The sequence below is a fragment of the Argiope bruennichi genome, chromosome X2 (genome assembly GCF_947563725.1).
Source record: "Argiope bruennichi chromosome X2, qqArgBrue1.1, whole genome shotgun sequence".
Classification (NCBI taxonomy): Eukaryota; Metazoa; Arthropoda; class Arachnida; order Araneae; family Araneidae; genus Argiope; species Argiope bruennichi.
This window is the reverse complement of record NC_079163.1, coordinates 111,851,827-111,877,145: the sequence shown is the minus strand read 5'-3', so window position 1 is coordinate 111,877,145 and position 25,319 is coordinate 111,851,827. Positions and strand designations below refer to the sequence as shown.

The window sequence follows — 25,319 nt, the reverse complement described above, 5'->3', positions numbered from 1 at the left end:
TTATAATGCTGCCTACTATGAATATATTATATACAATAATCCCATCATATTGCTAATTACTTAACTTCACATGATATGTTAATTTATTAGCCATCATTTATACTTATTTGTTACTGCCTTTCTGTTCCAAATAATGACCTACCTTTTCTTTAAGCAGCTATAAAGCTAATTGTATAAGCATTGAACCATGTTTATGCCTCAAATTCACATGAAATATTCACAACAATTAGAAATACTCTCTTTGAACCTCAAGATTTTTTATTATATTCTTTAAAACATTTGGAATTAACAATTAAGTGCTTATGGAATATAAAGAAAAATAAATGTAGGATCGAAAATGCTAACCAACACACTCACGATATCAGTAGCAAAGCATCTAGCACTATTACTTGGAAAAAAAATGTAAATGCAATAGTTAAATGTATTAATTTCTCCTCCTTGTGAACATATTGCTTATAACTAACACATTTAAGAAAACAATATCAATTATTTGCTTCTAAAAAGAAATCAGAACATGATTATCTTCAAGCAATAAAATTCAAATTAAACTTTCAATTTTAAAGTGGCAAAAATCACCTACCCACCACCCTAAAATACAATGTAATATGTACAGAGTAAAAAAATAGTTGTGAGAACAAAGGAAACAGTCAATATGAATAACAGATTTTTATTGTAAAAAATGGTTCCATTCCTTACAGTAATTTTAAAAATACAATTTTATATATTGCAGAACTTTTAAAATTACTCTTCCCAATAAAAAACCCGCATTAATCATTTGCATAAATTTTTTTAAATGATGAAACTTTTGGAAAAAGCTAAATGATGGAGGATTAAAACTTACATTATAAAAATGGCAACAAATATTCATGAATGGTACAATCTGTACAAAACAATCACTCAACACAAAATACATTCAATTATTTTACCTTTTAACAAATAACAATAACTTAACATATAAGTAAAATGGAAGTTCAGCAGACATTTACTGCCTCTTACAAACACAAAACGAAACCCCACAGACTAATGAAGGTTGTGTAATCGAAAAATAGCAATACTTGGGAAATATTTAAAACAGAACAAAAAAAAATCATAAAAACACTTCATTATCATGTTAATAAATCAAATATAATAAAGCTGCAAAAGAATCTATGCACTTAAGACTGTTTGTTAAACACAAAGAGCACATAACCATGAATACAAATGCAACAGCCCCGTTTGCACATAAATAATGTCAATTCTTAAAACTCGGGAACATGGAAGAGAAAATAAATATAATTACTCTTGTAGAAGTAATGCAGCAAATTTCACCGGAAGTTTTAAACAACTAATTTTAACGTTTAGATGCTTTCATGACAAAACCATTATTTTAGAAATATGATAACTTTAAAGACGTTTCAACAAGAAATTTCCTTTAAGTACTAAAATAAGTTAATGAGTCTCTTTTTTTTTCCTTCGAGCTGCAGCGCAAATACACATAAACACTTAACCCAAATATATGCTGAACCAATATCAGGACAATTGCACATAATAAGCATAGTAATATATTTACCTTCCTTCAGAATTTTTAAGTATACAAAATTAAAAAATATATATAATATGCTGTTTCCTTCCATTTTATAAAGTAAAATTATTAAACGCATCCACAGAATAATAACATCCCGATGGTTATTTCAATACTTGGTTAAACTATACAAATGAGTATTCATACTGTCCTATCAGAAAATTCAGTATTACTAGCAGAGAATTTTGCCATTAATTTTTGAAAAGTAAAATAACTCGAAAATAAAACAGCTACTGACAATTCATTTATCTCATCTGATCAGGACAATCAAAACATAAATATGGATAAATAACACGAAGAAATTAATCAACAGAAAAAGCTTGAATGCAGATAATAAAGAAAAATCTCGTTTTTTCCCCCATAACTTTCTTAACAATGGTTAGCAATAACTTCCCATATATTACATTAGAGATTGACAGAAAATGTAATAGTTACACTATAATTTAGTCTTCAATAAATAAGTCTTAGGTATACAAATGTTCAATTATTTGCTTCTTGAATTGATTGCAAACTAAGATTTCAATTACTTTATAACAGGAATATTTATATCACATACAATTACTAATAATAATATAGCATTATCATTGATAAGGCAATATTTGTTAAGCAAGATAATTTAATTATCTTGATACAAAATTTGTAAATCTTTAATAAGAACATTAATTTTTATAATTATTTAAATGGCATGAATAAAAAAAACCTACGGAAACATATGACTAGAATATAATAAGTATATATATTGTGAAGAAGAAAAAAGAAAAGTAATGCTCAAAAACAGAAACAAACATTAAGTTATAAAATAAAAATTACCAAAATATCACTAAATTTTTCAGATACGGACGGAAAGCGAATTCTGTTTACAGTTAATATTTAGTATACTTAAGAGAAAAACAAATATTCCACTTGCAGAAGGAACGCTATATTAGATATCATCTAAAAATTGAAATTAATAATTGAATAGGATTAATTAAAATATTTAGTTAAAAGACGCCCCATTTAAATAGTCACGACTTTTATTAAATGTCCATGACACCATTAATTTCAATATTTACAGTAATTTATTTTTTTTTTTTAATTTCACATTAAAATGAAGAATCAATTAGTTGAATGCAATGTATTGAAATCGCTTTTTAAAGTAGTTACTAAGAATTGACTTTCACAGATCTTAAGAGCTGTCGCTAAGAGCTGAAAACATCTGTTCAACACTATCAATACATTCTTATAAAAATAATTAATATAATGAATGAATATATCAACGGGTATTACAATTTGCTAATGAAGTAGTAAGAATATGTATCTCTACAGTCACTGGACAACTGATTAAATATGGGTATACTGTTAAACAAATACCCATTATGTTCCAGGCGTTGTAAAGCACTATGAATACCAGTTACACAAGTAGTATATCAATATCATTTCATAATATCAAATTTTAAATTATTCTGTAAAAAACTTGAAAATCATTAAGAAGTTCAACACGAAAGGGTCAGAGAAACAGGAAAACTTACAAACGTGACTTATAAAAAGTAACTTTGGCATGTAAGCATATTGTAAGTAGCATTATATACCATTTATAATATTATTATACAAACTTTATAGTTGGACTATTAGGAAACACTTAACATTTTACAACTTTAACAAATACATAAATAAAAATCTGAACACTCTCCTTTAAGTTATAAATTGCGTCAACTAAAATATAAATAAAGAAAAGGAAATTTTAAACTATTCTCCACACAGTTTCCATCATATTTAAAAAAAAATTACTACAATAGTCTCCGAGTATTAAAAACAAATTCAATAAAAATATCATTGTTTAAACTGTAGTGCTATTTTTAAAAATTTCAATTAAATTAATATCCTATATCTTTTGGGGTAAGAAATGTTTAAATTTCCGAATTCCAAAGGGGAAGATTTCAATAAAAAATATTTTGAGAGAATTTTCAATAAACATGTTTCCCCCATCAATCTTTCTTTTTGGGTCATACCAATAACTGATCAAAATTATTCACATTCTGCAAAAATTTAAACAAACAAAAAGAAAATCCAATGCAATCTGAAAGTTAACTGTACTTTCACACATATATCACTGCAATATAAAATACGAAATTTCAGTTGTCTTATTTAACTGAATGTATATAGTTCTTCAAAATTAAACAGGGTTATAATTCAAATATAAATTAAATTTTGAAGTATATAAAGAAAAGACTAAATAATTCTTTGACACTTAGCAGAGAGGAAATAGGTAAACTCGTTACATGAATATTGCATATAAGACCCCTTAAATAAGAAAAATTTCACATAAATATTACAAGAAAATAAAATCAAATACAATGCATAATTCTAAATTTGTACATAAATAAAGTTAAACACTTAACTAGAATACATGAAAATACATATATCCAGGTGCATATGAAGTATTTTCCTAATATACACCAATACTACAAAAAGATATATAAACTATGAATTGCTTAAGATGTGCTGAGTATTGGATATTACATGAAGTACTAACAGTGCATAAATGAAATAATAAAATGATGGAAGTTAGGTACAAACTAATATTGAAGACTATATGTAGCTTATATTTGGCAAATTGAACACATTACAAAAAATACATTTAACCTGATGAACACTCCATTTATTTTAACATAAAACCTTATATACAAAGATGACATGATGAGTTGTAACATGGAAAGAGCACATTTTCAATGCAATTAAAAAAATTATTTTTATTGCAGATAATGAAAAATCTCGATATTGTGAAAAGGCACATATTCTCAATAGACTATGAAACAGTAAATATCCATACTAATTATTATAAGCAACAATTGACAACTGATTGAAACAATATTTTTAAAGGCCAGATTTATTTAAAAATATGCTTTCAAACACTGAAATAGGCATTGTTCCACAAGATGATACATGTGGTAGTACTACAGAAATAACTAATTGTGAGAATTTCAGAAATTAAAAAATCTGATATTTAAAAATCATGTGCAATAGCAACAAATCATAACAGTTTTCCATAAAGTAATAATATTTTAATTTAAACATGTTTTATTAAAGAAATGTCTTTCATAAAATAAGCTTTCAACACAAGAGTTGATCCATGCCATTTGCACAGAAGCATAAATCAAGGACATGAAAAACCACAATCAAACAGATCTGTAATACCTTCGCCATCATCTAAAGAAAATGAATAGTTATCCATAGGTGTTTCAAGAAGTGAAAACAATGGTAAATCAAGATCTTGATCTTCAGTCTGCAGAAGGAAATTCTTGCCCATTGGAGCAATGTCATCTTCCTCAGTAATGAATGCATTTTTAATAACAGTATCACCTAAGATGGAATAATAAGTATGAATAAACCAAATTTATATTAAATTCTAGACAAGATTGACAAATTCAATAATAATTATAAATCCTTTATAGTCTGAATTTCTCAGAATCGAAAGTTTATTTTAAAAATCCAACATATTGAACATCAATGCGACATTCTGCTTCTACTTTAAGTAAGCATTTATTTATGCAAAAATGTTATTGAGGTATCTAATTAATTAATATCCATCGGTCAAATTAACATAAAATGTTAATAAAGAAGTGAAACTTATTTTTAATTTGAAAACAAAGTAGCAAGTGATGTTTGATAATGCCTAAAAATTAAATAAAATGATTAGCAGCATATTTGCAATAAAAATGTAGAAAGATTTTGGAAATTAAATCAGAAAAAGAACTTTTTAATGTAACAGAATGATACTGTTACATTGGTAAAATATGCAAAATATTAAGACGAATGATGAAATCGGGAAAGCTCACCTTTCAAAGATACCTATTTTTATTTATATCTTTTAATCTCATCATTTAAAAGAAAATTGAACAGAAAAAAACTAAGAATTTTTTGTCAAGAACACAATAGGATTTAAAGCTTATAAATAAAGCAATGATCCATGCTCAATTTGGGTTTTTTTTAGGCATGTCTCTATAGCAATACAGGCTAATTAATTATTATTTACATACCAAATTTTATTGTATGTTTCTTCCTGACAGTCTGCACTTAGTGAAAGTTTACTCTATTGATTTTTATGGTCTTTTTACCCCCTTTAACAATGCTTTTTCAAAAAAATTTTACAATGCAAATCAACATACCTAATTTATAATATAAAATAATTTTAAAAGTATTAAGTTAAGATGTATGTAAGAAAGGGAACAAGCCAAAAATCAATTACTTGTAATATTTTAAAATGTCAAATGTGTGTGGGGGGGGGGGGCGTAGTTGTAACATCTAATCTAAACCACAGCACCAAATAGTTCACAGCCTAAGCTGCAGTATTTACATATTAAACATATTTTTCTGACTAAAAGGATAAGATTTTAAATAATAAGAAATGATTCAATAATTCTATTTATATACATCTTTTACATAATATTAAAAAATAAAACCAGGATATTTACCATGGGACCACACTGCACCAGAACACATTGGATTATACACTTCCATTGGATTCCTAATTAAAATATCATGTTCATCTAAAATTATAAAAAAAAAATGAGTGGATTAAAAAAAAAGTTAAAATCAAAATTTAGAATACGGTCAAATAAACTGTTAAGCAATTATGAAGAAAATATACACAACTATAATCTACAGAAATAGTTAAAAATGCTTCTTCTATATAAAGAAACATTTTTTAAATCTTAAAATGTTGTTTAAAAATAATTTCAAGATTAAATTTTAATATTGGTGGGAAGTTAAATTTTAATATTAGGCATTTTAAAATAAAAGGAGGGAAAAGCAACTGACAGGGGCCTTCTTTTTTTTAAAATAAAAACGCAAACCAATAACGTTGGTTAAGTGTAGAAATCTGTTAAATGCTCAAAAGCATTGCATGGTCAAGACATTGTATGGTCAGTATGTATTGGTTATTGCAGAATTAGCATTTTCGTGGTTGCCATGCCAACAATACTGTGGATAATTGGGAGTTAACTCATTCTTTTCTAGCAAAAAAAAGTTAAGCCCTTCCTATAATACAATTATATAGTATTGAAAAATTGCACAAGCAAAATAGAATGTCATTAGAAAACAATCATTTTCTTTTATTGGAAGTTACTCTTTGAAAAAAGGTATGTGGGTAATTTTCTAAATATTATTCAGATAAACAATTTTATAGAGGATCACATATTATTAATTATTACATGTAAACTTCATTTGTGGCTTTGAAATAAAAAAAAATGGTTAAAGTAGGTTTTTTAACAGCAATATTTTCATTTTTTTAATTAGCAATTAGCATTTAATGCATAACATAATTTAATTATGTAGCAATACTTTTTGTGTAAAATATGCTCACATGAAAAAAGCACATGTCCATAATACCAAAGAAATAAGTAGTTTAATTTTTTTTTTTAAAGTAATAATGATTTATTGAAATATATTTTCATTTAAAAACTGAACATCAATTAGTTCTTAAAATAAAACTATTACATTATAAAAATATCACCATAGAATTTCTTAAATAACAAATATTTACAGATAATTAAGCTTAACTATATACTACTCTAAATACTATTTGGCAATTTAACATTTACTAATGATATAAAAATCAGACAAATCTATGTGTAAGAGAAATTAAGATCATACAAACAAAATATTGTCAAGACTAATGTTAGTTCCAAAGTTATAAAAATAGTTAAGTTGTATAATGACACATATGTATTCTATATTTTGGAGTAAACTCCATAGATTCTAGTTGATTTTGCATCTTTTTTTAATTTTTTGCTTATGGGGATACAACTGCTGTACCAACTTTTTTTTAAACCTTTGCTTATGGACCAGTACTGCTGTTGTACCAATGACGAATTAGGATTTCCTTCCCCTGAATAAACTCAAACAGCCCCTACAAAACTATCTCCTATTGTTTCGTACTCCATAGGTTCAGGAAATTTGAGCAAGCAGAAGTTTAAAATCAGTGTTGGCACTGATGAATTTTGAAAGTCATGTTTTAGAGACTTTTTTCTTAAAAGAAGCAGTCTTAAGATGCATGGAATTAGTAAGTTTAATTTCATTCATGAATCTAATTACTTTTTTTACCCATTCCATAATTTTGTGATGTCACTTTTCTTCTACATTTATAACACTAATTTTTAACAGTGAATGTTGATCTAAATCGAGAATTCATGCAGGTTAAAGCTTTATGATGATGTTTTTATTAAAAAAACTGAAAAATAAAGCAATTTTCTTTTTATCATAATAAAGTTGCAACTATAATAATATGTTGAAAATTAGTAGCTTATAAACAATTTGTCGATTACATCAACTTGTGTCCATGAATTTGTATATAATTGGTAATCATCCCCTGTATAAGAAATTTTTATGTAATACTATACCTAATTTTACTTTATTGAATTATATTTTTAAAATTTGACAATTATTTGCTTTTTAGAAATTTTTTGGATAGAAAAATATATTTTTTTAATTACAATTCAATTACCGATTATGTTCAACTCTAAGCATACTTTTCAAAAAGCGATACACGTTATAAATATTTGAAATTTTCAGCAAAAAATTAAAACAACGTCCATACTAAGCATTAAAAATGTAGTGAGAAATACTGCTATTTATTTATATTACAGGTTTCAAACTATGTTAAGTAAAAAGCATAAACGATTTTGTATGCAATATAAAAATATTAAAATGTTCAATTATACTTTTATTCTATGGAATAGAAGAATAGTGTAATCTGCATGATACACAAGGAAAGAAGTGAGCATTTTTAAATAGAAAATACAAGCAACAAGAATATGAAAACACTATATTAAATACAAACTTTTTATATACAAATTGTATACAATTGTATAAAATATAAATAGTTCACATTCAAACTGTAAAAGAACTTAATTCATAATTTCGGCAATAACTTTGAAATGTATTAAATTTTAATTATTTTCCACATTCCAAAATAATCTCAGTGAAAGCTTCTATTTGTATTATTTCTATAAATACATTATAAAATTACTGATAGTATGTCAAATAACCTATACATCGGAAAATTTCACACAATTTATTCAAGTTCGTAATCTTTAATTTAATACTATCTCCTACAAAATTACTGAAAAAATCATTTTCAGGGGGAAATGGAAAAAAAGCCACTTCTAGGGTCAGACAAGAACAAAACTGCAAAAGAGTAACTGCTTACTACTGTGGGGAGATTACCCATTAACGTTACGTGCGGTCAAAATTGAAAAGTTCATTTGCAACAAATGCGATTAAAAAGGGGGGGGGGGCATTTTCAGGTTTTTCTCATTGAGAGCCTGCAGTCAAAGAAATTTTTCAGAGTTTGGTTCCCAAAACTTCAAAAGATTAGGGAAGGGAAGAAACTCATTAGTAGTTAAAATATTTTTTATAAATCTTATTTATAAAAAAAAATCTATAATTGTAAAGTTAACTTATTAATCTAAATAATAAAATAAACATATCTGCATATAACTTTTTAAATAATTGAAATATTTACATATAACTGTTGGATTGTGATTAGCTGACAAAGATGACGACTGAACTGACAGACCCTCTCAAAACTTTCACACAAAAAACCAACAGAAAAGCATTTTAAACAAAGCCTCAATATACCATGACAGAGCTTTAAGGGAATTGGTTCTGAAACTAGATCTCTGGCCCTCAAAGCAAAGATCCTGTCCCTAAGCCATTGCAGTGCAAACCAGAATTGAAAGAAACAAAATTCACAAGAACTTATTTATTTAATAGCAAGGCCACAAACTAATGAATTCTGAGGATCAGAAAAAATTCTTATTAATTAATAACCCAAGTTTGTAGAACCGAGTGAATTTCTGTTAAAAAGAGAATTAACAGCACAAAATATGTACAAATTAAAAATATTAATAGTTTTTAATACGGCATTTAGTTTTAAAATAAATTAACGCTTGTATACCTTTTCATGCACCTCATACACAGAAAAATTCATAGCTAATCAGTGCCAATAAAAGAAAATATTAAAAGAAAAAAAATATTTTGTGTAAGATTTTGCAATTTACCAATTTTTTTGAGGATATAATATATAATATCGCTATTTAATGACAACAATTTCAGAAGAAAAAAAATTGATCATATATGTATAAAATAATTATTGAATGATATTGATATAGAACATCTAAACAGAAACTTACTTAAATATAACGTCTCATTGGATGTGTCTGGTCCATTATCTTCTAAAATATTGTTTTCAATTTTTATTTGATAAGAATTTTCTTTGAAAAGAGCCTTTGGGTGAATAAGATTTGCAAGTGAAACATCATTGCAAAGTAAATATGCTTCTATTTCTGTGCATTTGCTTTTAATCACCAATGTTTTCTCCTAAAAAAAACGATAATACATCATGAAAATCCATCAATTTTTATTTCTGACAACGATTTCATGAAACGATATTAATCCGTTATTAACTAAGAGCAATATAATTTCACAATGTTAAGCTGAAAACTAAATGCAGGTATGACACAAGCTTGGAACGGAAAACTAGAACTTCATAAACTACCAAATTGTCAAATATAAACACCGAGACATAAAATAAGTATGATTAACTCAAAAATATAAATAAATTTATACAAAAAACTGCTTCAGATATCAAAAGTATTACAAAATTACTACATAAAAGAAAATTAATCAATTATTAAAAAGATAAATTGGATTTCGAAAATGCTGAAATCCACGTTTCCAAGGGAGTGTAAGTCTTAAGTAACAATGTTAAAATCCATAAATAAGTAGCTGATAACAAAAAAAGTATATTAAAAAAATTACTCTTCCATTTAGTAAAGAATCATACAGCTTTTATTTCTAGCAAAGTTTTTTTTAAACCTCGGGACTGCTTACATTAAAAATCTCGATGATAATTATTTACAATCGCTGTATTAACTCGAATAAACTGAATGAACAAGATTGTAAGATAATATGAGTATTGGTAATTTATAATACATAATTACAGCTGACACAAAAAAGAAGTACTTGAATTTCTAGTATTTTAATGTGACCACTCGCATCATATATAAGTTTCCAGTGGAAGTCGCAGAAAATTAAAAGCAACAGTTTTCTTGACGATTTGAATGAAATGGTCCATCACTCTATGAAATAATTCAATAGCAACTTGTGTCTACTTATTTTTGCTAGGAATTCCGATAATCGGATTTAAGTTTCGGCGATTATAAAGGAATTGATTTGATCCAAAGATGAAGGAACCACTATATGGCATAAATAAATTTCCCTAGAGAAGTAGGTCATTCCAACCTAACCATCAACAGATGCGGTACTGATTCAGATATTTTATTATTTACTTCCACATCACTGAAAATAATCTATACACAATTTTGGTAGCTATAAAGGTCTATAAACATTTCAAAGTAGTAACAATGCTGCATTGGCTTTAATTATATAACTTCCAATGCATAATTTCAAATCCTTCTATATACAATTTAAAAAAAAAAAAAGTTTTTGCTTAAAACTAGGATTTGCAGGAAAAAGAACTTGTAATTTCAAAAATCATGAATAAATGATGGGAGAGAATTTTATGCAATACTTACATTTGACTCAACAATCTCAGAAGAAGGAGTTGTGTTAACACTTATTACAGTTTTCTGGGAAAATTCTTCAATATTCTTTAAATCTTCACAAGTGACATAACGATAAGTAAAAAAAAGTTAAGGTTTCCTAATTAACCATAATAAAACATATGAAACTTCAAGAAAGTAGGGGAGAAAAAGAGTGAAAAATGGCTACCACTCCAAAACCCCTGCAAGATATATTTTACATAAGCAGTAACAGTATTATTTAACATAAACCACACATTTTGTTCATGATTAACATTCACTAGAATCTGATGATAAAAAGGATATTTAGCTTCTTCGTCTAAAACAGTATTCATTTGTGATTTCATATAATAAATTAGCTCATCCAGTTTATTCTCTTTGGCTTCGAGTATATCAATTTCTCTTTCAAGCTCGTATTTTACTGCATTTGCACATGGTGAAGAAACTCTACCCCTAGAAAAATGATGGTGAAAATTGGTTAGATAAGAAATTAAATTACAAGACAATAACAAAACAACATATTTCCTCTGTAAGTGAAAAAACATATGTCCAATCACTACCCATGTTTAAAAGAAAAATGTTGCATGAATTATGTTTCATTCAACATAACAATATATATATTTCATTTTAGTATTTTGGAACATTAAATAACTTGACCAAATATATAATAAATAAAAAATTTAAAAGAAATAACAACTTTGCTAAGTATTCACAGTATCAAGTGCATCAGAACAGTCGATTTTAATTCATTCAAATCTGATTAGACCATAACATCCAAAATCGAATCAAGAAAATCTGGATCTAAAATTCAGTATAGCAAGGAAAATTTTAAAAATAGTATTCAAAGAATTCAAGAAACCAGAGAAAAATTTAAATTATCAATGAATTTAAATTAGCCAAGTTTCCATGTATTTTAATTTCACTCCACCAAATCATTATGAATATACCTTAAATTCCTTTTTAATTCTGTTTCTTGAATGCACATATAGCAGTATTTAATACACGTATGGTAAAAATTAATATGACAATGTTATTTTTAGAGCAGCAAGCCTTTAAAAGCTTAAAAAAATAGGAAAAAAAAATTTTAAGCTTGAAAGGCATTTTTTTATATTGGATTATAAATTTTATATTCTTAATTGTAAACATTAACAAACTGAAATTTTATTTGAAGTTCTTGAGATAAGAACAAAAAGACAGAAGAATGAAAAAAGTAAGCAATAATAAACATTTAAAAAATTACAAAGCAATCATTAAAGATTAAAATATATAACATAAATACAATTAAAATTTCATTTTACTAAGGATATTTATATTAACACCTGCATTTTTAGCTTTGGCTTCCAAAATTTGTGAGAAAAAATATTTTCTAAAAGCATTTTCTTAAAGAAAATCTTATTTTGATTATTAACTAACCACCTTTAGCGACAAGCTGGCTCACCCAACTTATTAGTTAAAATAATTCATCAATAAAATCTGAAACATGCAAATTGTTTAAATTATATTTTTTAAAATTTTATATAAATAATATGAAATTAAAGGTATCAATAAAGTAATTTCCAATGGAAAATTTTGAACTTAATAATTATTTTCGAAAAATGGTAGATAAATAGGTTTCGATAATGAAATACATAAAACCATGAATTTTTAAATGAAACAATAAGTCCCAAATTCAAAAATGAAAGTCAAATGCAGAATCAAAAGGCAGTGACAAATCATTTCAGTTACAATAATTCAAACTATAAATTTTATAAGTAGATAAATTAAATCTAATGTTAACAGAACATGTAAATGGAAGCAAAATGAATATCCACTCCGAACAGCCTGCTGTCACATTTCAAATAATGATTTAAACTTCTTTTTACTTAATTTGAAATGCATTTTAATTTCCAATAAACATGGCAAACAAATAAACATAAGCTGAAAATGAAAAAAATTTATCTGAAAAAAAATGCAATAATTTCTATAATCCGTGTTTTCTATAATTTAAGGGAAACTGGCCAATCAGAAGGCATTTGCCTAGATAAAAAAAAAAAAAAAAAAAAATACTTAAAATGCCTTTTTAATTTAATGGACCTTTATATGTTCCATTCAATTTGTGGAATTTTGAGTTTGTTGAAAGATTGATTAGGTATAAAATTTCAATCAGAACTAAAAATTTGAAACAATACAGAATGGCATTGAGTTTAATATCAGTGGAAGTATTAAGCATTTAAGCAATGGAAATATTAAGCTTTCTGCATTTTAAAATCTGTAAAAAGTGTTCTAAACAATAAAATATGTTTAAGATGCACATAACGATTTGAAAATTTTAAAAAGTCAATTCTGCTTTACTGAATTCATTAAGTCTCTCGGGAAAACTGATTGAAATTTTCGATTAAAAAAATTCATTTTTGGTAATGAAACACAAAGATTTTCTTTCCCCAAACATCCAAATACCCTGTTCATTTATTCTTTGCATTTTCCTCCCATGGTCTCCAAGAGCAACCTTGACTGCAGATACAGAAAATAAAAAAAAATTCTAATAATGAAACTAAATATTGTAGAATACTTAAACTACTTTCATTTATACTTCTATTGTTCGAAAGATAACAGTTTGCACATTAAAGTGGTATAAAAATAATTTTCGTACGATTGTTCTTTGAAAGTTTAGTGAGGAAAATATGGTCAATGATATAGAAATCAGGCTAACATTTTAGTAGCTCTAGATTCAATACTTTGTTTCAGAAATCATCATTTTCATCTTTATTAGTACTGATCCCTATTAATTTAATTTTTTTTTTAATTTCAAGACACCATCAGCATTTCTAAATTTTGAAAAGAAAATGCCTAAGGAATTCAACTAAAACTGCTAAGACTGAACCAACTCTGCTGTCTTTTTATTCCACCATAAAGGCAAGAGATACCCTTATACAAAAAGAGACAATGCAGAAATATCAATAACTTTTTTTAAAATAATAGTATGTCAGCACATATTACAAATTATCTTTTGCAATGTTCTTAATATAAAAAAATGGACAGTTCAAATGTTTTAAATAGGCTGCGATTACCCAAAGAAAAATATTGAGAGATTGAAGTGTTTAAATAATTTTAACAAATGAGTAAAAAAAAAAGTTTTCCAAAATATTAATTTCCAAACAAATCAGCTTTCTTAAAAATGGGAAATATGTGAAAAGTTTTTTAAAACATATATACTTGTTATTTAATATAACATAACAAAGGCTATTAATTTCCAAATAAATGAAATTTGCAACAAAAAAAGGAAGGGGGATGCTCTAAACATTTACTTTAGTTTTAAAAGTAAAAAAAAACAAAGAAAATTAGCTATCAAAATAAATCTTAAAAGTGTGGGGCATTTAAAGAAATATTCTAAACAAATTGGGAATGTAATCACATCTAAATATATTTTATAATTTAATTAAAGCTTAGAAGTTTTTTTATTGGATGTACCATGACTCAATTTCCATATCATGCTGCTTTTAGTACCTCGATTTTCAACAATTTTTATATTCATCTTATCAGCATGTTTTGTAAAATATTTTATCAATAACTAAATTTTTAATTTTTAGTCTTCAATAAATTTAATAAATCATTATAGTGCATTTCATATAAGGAATTAAATTAATTGATAAGTAAGATTTAAAAATTGTAAAATGCTGTATCATCATTACAAATACATAAAATTTCAGTACTAGCACACCAGGACGTGGAGGACGGGGCAATTACAATATTACATATTACGAACTAAAAAACTAAATAAAAAATACATAATAAAAACATCTATTATTATCTTAAATTCAAATATGTAGATGACGTTTTGACAAATTAATTTATAAATTAGCAGAACATTGTTTTGTCCATCAAATCCCTACAAGGAACTTTTCAGAAGGTCACCAAAATTTCTAAACGCTAATGGAACTAATAGCACATATTGAACATGATCCTAGTAAAATATATGTTCAGATAATAAAACTTTTTGCATGAGAATTATTACTCAATAATTTAGATGAATTACAATGTAATTTTTTTTAATTTCATTTAATTAGATCAATGCTTAATTTTGAATCTATACAGGGGCAATTTTGGAATTGGTTTTATAATTCTGCGCCAATCCCTTCTCGAAACTTTCATACCATAACAAGAATATTTCATTTTAAAAAAATTATTAAACATCATATTTGGGTACACAATGGATCTTTAGTAAAATGGAGCTCCGAGCTCACAAACCTCTAATGCTGTAATAGCCACCAGGGCAGTGACCTCATAATTTTTTCAAAAATTTTTAAGAATTTCAAATGTTTCACTAGCTATTCTGTAATGGATAAGCAGAGTTTACAAAATAGAAAAGTACAAAAAAGTATAAATTTGTCGTCAGCAGCTGTTTAAACTTCCCATAAAAATTAAATTTATATTTAAGTTGGCATTTATTTTGGCATCATGCATCTTCACAACTTTACTTTTTAAAAAACGGCTATTTTAAATATGAAAATGAAAATTTTTGCACCTGGTTATATTTCACGACATGAAATTTGTTACTGAACGGATAGAAGAATAGAAAGAAAGATGTTTATATTGCAAGAATTTCACTCCTTCAGACTTTAAAGTATTGAAAATAATCACCATGTAAAAATAAGCTGAATAAGTTAAAAACCAAGGACATAACTTTTATGAAACTAAAGAAATTATAAAAACACACCAATGGAATAATTGACATAAAAGTTTTTGAAACATAAACGAAATCGTACATCCACTGAATGTTGTTCCTTGATTTCTTCTGAATTAAACCAGCACCTTCTAGAACATTGGTAATGTCATAAAGCCTTCTTTTGGGAACAGCCAACAGAGAACAAGCTGTATTCAAATTCAGAATCTAAGAAAGGGAAAAAAAATATGAATGTCATTTCATTTGTCACTTCTATAAAAAGATAAATGTATTCAAACAATATTAAAAATCTAAACTAATTTGTCAAGTCATATCAATTAAAGGTTTGGAAATATGTAATTAAATTTAACTTAGATAGGGTATGTTATATATGTTAAGTAATAACTAATTATAGTACAACATAAACTTAATTAACCATAGCCAAAATAGAAATACATTAAAAAGTATTTTAATGTATTTTTTAATGTATTTATTGCTTGGTAAACTTTGAAAGTGACTAAGATTTTTTTTCTCATGTATTGTACAAATTTTCAAATACATGCATCAATAAACGAAAATGTAATTTTTGCTTATATCCATCATTTAATAATCTTTTAATCAAAAAAAATAGGTTTATGAAAGAAAATTAAAATAATGAAGCAAATAAAGATTTTCATTTCATTCCCAATCCTATTCTATACTGTCATATTTCCAAACTAAGCAAAGAAGCCATTTCAAAAATGCCGATTTTAATTATTATATCCAATAAAATGCATTTATTTGATGAAATATTTAAAAATAAAAAGATTATCAAATAAAAATTGCACAATAAAAATCAGTTTTAAATCACTTGTCTAAAATATGGCATATAATGTTGTACTTAAGAGCTTTGAATGACTTCAGAATTCTGTTATAAATTTAAATCAAATTAACTGCAATTGTCATTATAATAAAAATAACTGACTATTTTTATTACAGTCAATGAAATCAGATATCAGCTTTAGACTGGCAATAAAACAAAATTTTCATATGCAGTCTTTGACAATATTCTTTTCAAATATCCCTTGCTGTTGTTGTACCAGCATTCAGTAATACACAAACCAAAACTAAATTCAAATTAAAAAACGCTGGATCATCAGATTCTTTTGACTCGTAAAGTAAGACAGGATCTTTTATCACAAGTGAACACATTTAAAATAAGAGTAAATAATGTCTTCATAACTTCAAAGATATTTTTACTCTTTCAAATGAAAAAACTCGTATTTATATAACGAACACTTTTTATTAACATTATTTACAAGAGAAAAAGTAGTAGTTGAAGTTGCTCATCATTAATATTTTCCACTAAAAAAGTAGGGAAAATGTAAATTTCCAACTCGTTTCTAAATTTTAGCCCTAGCACTTAAGCAAAATCTTATCAAGCTACATGATTTCATTCTTGAAATATTAACTCAAAACTGAACCTCACAGGCTTTTCAGGATTACACACATTATTGGCATGTGAATAATAATATAACTTTATACTGAGTAGGACAGTGATAAGTCCATACAAATAAACATAAAATGTTCAAATATGATAATTGAAGTTTAAACAAGATAATAACTTACTCCATCTGTAGCATCAGATAATAATTTCAGAAATTTTTTTGTAAGTTGTCCTAGAGATGTATCATATCGTTGTTTCTCAACAGCAGCTCGACCTGAAATAAAATGGGATTTGGTCAAATATGATTGAAAAGTTTGACAAACAAAAAGCATAACAATTAAACCCAAAAAGATGCAAAAAAAAAAAAAAAATCTAGCGATATATTTGAGAATAATTTTCTACATTTTTTTCTTTTCATTCAGGCTCCTTTTATAAAATTTTTTCTATTAAAATTCTTTAAAAAAAAAAGAAAGAAAAGAAAAAGGAATGCACTTGAATATGCATACTGATGTCATTAATTCATATCATTTCCATGAAAATTAATAGAAAGAAAGAAAAAACTATGGTTTTTCTCAAAATAATAAATATTTGATCAAAACTGACAGCTAAGAGTGAATTTATGAGTTTTGAAATAAGAGATTATTTTAATGAGAAAATAATCTCATTTTATTTCTCCTATGAAACTTTGATTAGGCGTTTCATTACTTCGTCAGAATATCAGATGATTTTCAGAATAGAAATAAAAACTACTGCTTAGTAAGAATTACTTACATATAATATACATTTTTCTGTCAATCAAAATTATTGAAATGTTATTTTTTTCCCAAAAAATATTAATTTATATTTTTTATATTTATATAAATTATAGTAATTTATTGATTGTTTGTTTGTTTGTTTCTTATGGCACTTGCCACGGACAAGCCTGCTGTTCAAACACAGCCGATTTTAAGCCTAAGGGGGACGCCTCTTGTTTTTTTATCGTAGCGCCAACTAGGGCCAAGAGTACGACTTTGCTACTCACGCATCACTCATTCGCTTGCACAACCCCTTTTTACAGGAGGGCACATTCACACATCTCACAGATAGAACAGGAAGAACAACCATGCCCAAACCGGGACTCGAACCCGGATAGTAATTTATATAAATTACTAGAGTAAGATTTCCTTCAGTATTTTCTTTTTTAAAATAATTTATGAGAGACAGATTAACTTTTAAATAAATGTTCTATATTAAAGCAACACAGGTGTTTTGTCCAAATTATATTAAAACAGGTTAGTTAAAATAAATCACAACTACACAAAACTCGACATTAAAATTCTTTTGTTTATTCACACTGTTGATATTCACATAAAAACCAAATTTTTCTTTTTCGTTATAAAAATCATTTCAATACAAAGTTGAGTTGTTTCATTTAACATTATAAACTTCTTAGAACTTTGAAATTATTTCAGTTTAAATAAATATATTTTAATTACGTCTCGTGGTAATGATATGAATATTTGTTAAAGTCGCGACAACTGGCAAGTACTAAGAATCACTAGAACAGGGACAACATCTAAGCAGTAGAAAATAGACCGAAGGACAAGGGCAGTATTGATGACCAGGACACAATTCTTTTGGGGTGCCATCGGGGAGAAAACAAAATATTAAAGCATTTATATCTTTTTTGGAATGAAATATCATGAAGAGGCGAAAAAATAACGTCCCGAGGGTCATCTATATTTACTAAATCCCCAATAACGACTGGAAGCGAAAAAAAATTATATTAAGCACTGGGTGGCTTTTACCCTCCCTATACCAATGCTTCTAAGCCAATATCCCTCGTCGATAAAAATAATGGCATTAAAACAACCAATGTGAAGAAAACGTTATTTTTTACATTTTCTCGGAAGTTAATTAAAACATATAAGAAATACGCTATTTTACATAAATTCAAACATATATAAATTGTTTAACAAATGAAATAAAATGTGTAGGAATTAAGAATCCAAAAATGAATAAAATGTAATAGTTTCCTTTTAATTAATTAGCAAATATCCAACAATGAAAAATATACATCAAAATCATTAACAGAATATTTTCTGCAGTTTAAAAAAATATATTTTGCTTAAAATCGCTCTAAAAACGCATTCGAACTGAGCTGGATGTTTGTGCACAATTTAACAATACACGTACCCTATTGCAATATTTTCTCACTCCAACATGCATTCTCGCTTTACCTATGAATACAAGGGAAAAGAATTCTAACTTCTCAATTCTTTGAACAGCAATCAAACAAAACTTGCAAAGAAGTAAAAAGATTAATGTACCAAGTCAAAACATTTCTACTGATGGAAACTTGTCAGAAAACTCCTGGCACACAAAAGCGATTAATTAGTATTTTGCTTTTGTTTGAAAAAAAAAAAAACAGGGTAATACAATACTAATGTAAAATAAATAATTAGAAGAATTCAATACGATTCCGAAGTAGTAGTATCAAAAAAGTGTTTTTGCCCAATATAAAAGATAAGAGGCCGGCGTCCTGGCATAGGGGTAACGCGTCTTCCCCGTGATCTGGGCGTCCCGGGTTCGAATCCCGGTTCGGGCATGGTTTGTTCTTCATCTGTGCTCTATCTGTGAGGTGTGTGAATGTCCACCCCTGTAAAATGGGGTTGTGCAAGCGAATGTGTGAGTTTCATCTTCATATGAGCTAGAAGTCAGACTTCTGGCTTCGGGTGCTCAGGAGTCTTTACCCTCAGAATCTACTGCACCCCCTTTCCGTGGTAACACGGACGCGACATCATCATCAAAAGATAAGATGCTAGATATATTTAAGTTCATGCTTAATATAAAAAGTGAGATTGTTTAATCTTCTTTTCTGAATTTTCGTTCACGGCTGTTCTTACATTGCCACTCATAACTCATTTTCCAAAGCGATTTAAGCTCCATAACTAAAAGTCGCATGGTAACTTGAAATTTATGCTCATTTGCTGTAACAGGTATAAAAAGCATTGCTTTTCTAAAACTGCGTTTACACTGCAGAAGTCGACGGTGCAATAAAACATAACTTCGTTCCCAAACAGTAATCTAATATCAAAGCGTAAAAAGAATTAAAAAGTGAGACAGTTTACTGCTGCCTCCCCCCCCCGATTCTCCCTATCTCAAAAGTTTGTGCAATCAATTTGATTTCGGCATCCGTTTGTTAACTGGTGGCGGATATATTTTGTTCCATTATCGACCAGATTTTTTTTTTTATCAGAAAACATTATATTCATCCTGGACAAAGATTTACAGATGACAAACTATTGGAGCTACCAAAAGTTACCATTAAAGATTCAGAGCCGACTGGATTAGAATTTTTTTTAACTATTACCTGAAAGTAAAATGGGAATTCAAGATAAAATGATTATGGAAAAGTTCGAAATTTTGCACAAAATGAACATTTACAATTATTTCAAAAATTATATGAATTTCTTAAGCTTATATTTATTAAATCTGCTGCACAAAAAGCTGCATTTTCATTTTTCTATCTTACAATTGTAGCAAAGACGAAGAGAAAGAAGAGTTGACATAGTGATTTTAATCATAAAGCTGGGTCAGTCGAACCAGCGTCTCATTTTTACTCTTTAAATCTGGATGTCGGTCAAATATCCGCTACTTCGCAAAATGAATCCCCCCCTCACAATGGCATGACAATTTAGGCCCATGTCATCTGACATGCTATCAAAACTTTCTCTAAAACGTCAGTGTAATTAAAAAATATGATTTCAATTTTAAAAAATCAATTCAATGAGTAAAAAAATAGAGGGATGGAAGAATTAAATGGAAAATCTATCGATCTTCGGTGAGCCTACATTTTTAAAAAATCAAAAGCTTATGTAACTATGATTGCACATAAATTTGAATTGCTAATAAACCTGAAATTCACATTTGTACGCTTTTATTGAACAGTAAACTCATACGAAATATTTGTTGCTAAATTTCGGATCTAACAAATGTCTAAAAAAAGTTAGGAGGCAGCAAAGAAATAAAAGAAAGAAAGAAAAGCAATATTACAATTTAATACAAATATTTTGTGTAAGAGTTCATAATTTTTAAATTTAATCCCTCAAAATGTATTTGACATCTAAGTAAAATGTTGCCTCCAAACGTTGCAAATAAGAATCTGGTTCTGACAGTGATGTTAATTTATGATGGATGTGAGAAACGAATTTTGATTAATTAGCTAAAAAAATGTTGAAAATAAATACAGAAATTATATTTTAAAACACAACATGATTATTCATTATATTTTACTATAAAAATTTATCTTCCTTCGATGAATAACACTGCGATTTAAAAAAAAAAATACCCTTCAGAAAAAAATATTATGTACTTCTTAGGGGAAAACCGGTAATGTAAACTTGAAAAACAGAAACGATTCTGATATCATTTTTGATCAACACGCTTTAACACAATACTCATAAAATATACACATTCGTTTATTCAACAATGTTTTTTTTTTTTTATCCTTTAAAATTAATCATTTTCAGTATGGAAAAAAAAAATTAAAGGAAATCTTTTTTCGGTACAAACCGTTTTCTCTTTCCATACGAAAGAAAATAAATATTTACCTAGGTCACTGAACTCGGAAAATTGGGACACGCACTTATACTAATTTTGAATATTTGAGTTCAAAACATAACAAATTAAAAAAATGATCTTTTACATATTATCTCTTATTTCGCTTCGTTTAATCGACTATTAAATTGCTTTGCTCGGCATTTCAAATTTGAAAAATATTCCAATGCATTTAATTACTCTTCATTATTTATTTTCACACCGTCGAATCATATGATTGAGTCTCCGCATCCTAGGACAGCCGCGAGTTTCCTTTGTTATTAAACGATTCATCCCTCTTCCTTTTTCCAGTTACTGCCTTTACTTCCTCTCTATTCTTTCACTGGCAAGTGTGTGTGTGTTTAGCGATAATAATGGCGACCGCAAAGGAATATAAAGTTAGGTAAAAAGCAGGAGATGGATGCATTGTTTTGGACTTTCCACAACAGTCCAGACTATTATACTTTCAGGGCGAATAAGGGAAAATTTGAATTAGTTACAGAATTAAAAAATAATTTAATTTATATATAAAAAAAGACGCCACAGAACAAATTAAATGTCATTTGTAGTTGTCAAATGTCATGTTAGTATAGTTGCATGAAAGGAAATTTAATGCATCGATACTCCTGAGGTTTTCGTGAAAGTACAGCGAAGGAAAATTTATTACTATCCGCCTTTGGCGTCCATTTCGTTCGCCCAGTTCATTGGGGGGGGGGGGGGGTTCAGGCTGTAAAATTATTATTTAAAAAAAAATCATCTCGTTATAACATAAGATTGGAAAACATGAATTTAATTGAATCAATCTACTGCAAATTATTGCGCAAGTAAATTAAAAAGTGCATGCACTAAAAGAGGAAATGAAAATTCTACTTGTGTTGAATTAATATCCGAATTCTTTTCCTAAATCTTAATTTTAACACAAATAAAAGCACGCGGTTGAGTGTTCTGATGAATAAGTTTGAATTTCATCATAATATTAAAAACACAGTAATTTTTTTAATTTAATTTGATACACACTGAAAACGAGGAAAAAAAACTGAAGAAAATGAATCTGATTATCTGATATCATTAAAAAAGTAATTTTTTGAATTTTAAGATCATGCAAAAACCAATTCTCTGAGATAACAATTTTGGAAGATATGAAAATCAATTTCCATAGGTAAGTGAAAACGTTTACTTATCTGGTGACAATTAAAATATTCACTGCCACGATTCAAGCCTGACATTTGGATTATCTATCTAAATAGATAACTTCTTTTTCGCTATCTCTTAACTAAAAGAGCGAAGGGACTTCCAGATAGATGGTTCGGTATAATTAGATAGCAGATATGAACCACAGGTGAGTTAAGTGGTAATCAACATTTTAAGCTCATTTTTGCGCTCTATTCAATCTATTGTTTGATGTCTAATTCTATCATGATTTCTTTTGTATCTTCTTTCTTCTAACTGAATATAGAACGAACTCAAGCATTTCTAATAATATCTTGCAGCTCCAGTTATTAATTAAGTAAAGAAAAGAAGGAAAGTTGAATTAAGAAAAGTAAAAACGTTCAATAAAACTGAAACGTATTATTTACATTAGACTGTTGCTATTCAGCAATACGTTGCAAGAAAGATATCTGTATCATGCATGTTTAATGTTTTATGCATAATTTTTTTTTCCCGCCTAAAAGCAGATAATTTTTTAATCTTCAAGTATTTCACCATATAACCGACCACTTTTTTAAAAAAATATCCTTAAAACAATTTGATATTGTAAGGAGAGAGGAGAAGATGAAAACTGCTGAATAATGAATAAAATAGATCTGAGTCTTGCAATCACATAAAAGCCAGCAGCCAGTTACCTGAGAAATAAACTGTATTACAAGAACTATTTCGCAAGATTTAGGTCTAATACAACACCGTCGGAGGTGGGAGGACAGCTTTACCGCTAAATAATCAAAAATGTTTCACTGTTATTATCTGAATTATATTTAGAAAATCATCGACATTTCTTTCATAGATAACCTCTTTTCAATGAACGACTTCTAATAAAAGAAAACGGATTCGAATTAAAGCAGACGAGTTTCCGTCAGAATAACGTGAAAAAGAAATTACAAATAAATAATAGCGAACTAGGAAAAGATGGAGAAAAAAATTCTGTAAAGCAGTGGCTTAGCTAAGGGGGGAGCAAGGGGTGCAAAGATACGCCGGTCACTGAGGAGTGCTGCGAAAGCAATGACCCAAACACCATTGAGCTTGGCTGTTATGCCACTACTGACTATTGGAGAGAAATAAATCTTGTTATCCCACGGACGCCACTTACCCTCGCTATGCCATAACCCCCCCCCCCAAAATCATCGGTGGGATTTAAAAAATTATCATCGGTGGGAGGGAGGGCGATTATCAGACATTTTGGCTACAATGCGATGCAGTACATTGTAAAAACAATGTATTTTAACTCCTAAATTGTTTTTCTTTAATTATTTCAGTTTCAATGATATGAGTAGAATATATATAATGTGTATCTTACAGATGGTACTCATTTGTATATAATTGCAGAATGCTTTCTAACATTTTTGATGAAATTTTGACTGTTATTAAAGTAGTTCTCAGAATTTCTAGCAATAAATTAATGCTTTAACCTCTAAATCTGTCACAAACAAGATTTTAAATGTACAGCCACGAAAAGAAAAGAGAGAAAAAAAAAAGACATCCAGCTTTATTTTGGCATCGTTCATCATACTATTATAAAAAAGGTGTCATTTGAAATGCCTTAACGTATTCTGAAAGGTTCTTGAATTGAAAATTTCGTAAGAGCCTGTATATATATTGAAATACGAGCAAATTTCAAAACCTCTATTGGAAACACCCCTTTTTCTAGTTAAAAATTATTCCTATAAACAAAGTTTTAATAGTTTAGGTCAATTCATTTCGAAATTATGAACTAGCAAAATTTTGATTTCCTAATGTTAAAATTAAATTTTTTATTTCGAATCATATCTTAAAAACTTATAAAGTTATTGACCTAAACTCTTTTTGTTACGAAAATATAAGATATTCTACACATTTTGCATACATATTTAACATGAAAAAGCAATTTTATTTTAAATAATTTTAATACCTATGGACAACGAAACTATTACTTTAGTTCTGTCCGTTCATAAGAAAATTTGAGACGTCAAGAGAAACAGCTTACTGAAATAGGTATACAGTGAAGGGGCAAAAAAATCGTGCGTTTCAAACAACATTTATCCTCCTTTATATCGATCTTTCACTACACGCAGAGAATTAAGTAAGCATACTTAATCTAAATAAAGATTACAAAGGACTTTCTTCAATAAAAGAATACGCAAATTTAAATCACTCAGATGCAATCAAGAAAGGTTTCATACGCGAAATGCAAAACATAAATTTGAATTAGAATTTCCATCAGAACTCATTTAGAACCTTTTGAACTGGACTGAATCAAAAATTTTACTAACTAATAAATTTTTAATGCAATAAATCAGTAGTTCGTAATCCAATATGTGAATTAATAGTGTCTGAACTAAG

The 25,319-nt window shown here is 27.6% G+C and overlaps 1 protein-coding gene across 2 annotated transcripts in view; it reads right to left on the bottom strand.

The window, feature by feature from the left end:
• Positions 1-384: 384 nt before the first annotated feature.
• LOC129960495 (transcription factor E2F2-like) overlaps positions 385-25,319 on the bottom strand; it is a 54,115-nt gene continuing 29,180 nt past the window's right edge. The window contains exons 3-9 of one of the 2 annotated variants that reach the window (XM_056073966.1): positions 17,390-17,481; positions 15,885-16,009; positions 11,449-11,595; positions 11,137-11,242; positions 9,733-9,919; positions 6,013-6,087; positions 385-4,900 (exon numbers count right to left, since the gene is read on the bottom strand). In XM_056073966.1, the coding sequence (XP_055929941.1) occupies positions 4,695-4,900; positions 6,013-6,087; positions 9,733-9,919; positions 11,137-11,242; positions 11,449-11,595; positions 15,885-16,009; positions 17,390-17,481 (938 nt within the window). In that variant the 3' untranslated portion in view covers positions 385-4,694. The remainder of the gene's footprint in view (positions 4,901-6,012; positions 6,088-9,732; positions 9,920-11,136; positions 11,243-11,448; positions 11,596-15,884; positions 16,010-17,389; positions 17,482-25,319) is intronic. The other variant, XM_056073965.1, reaches the window with a different exon arrangement.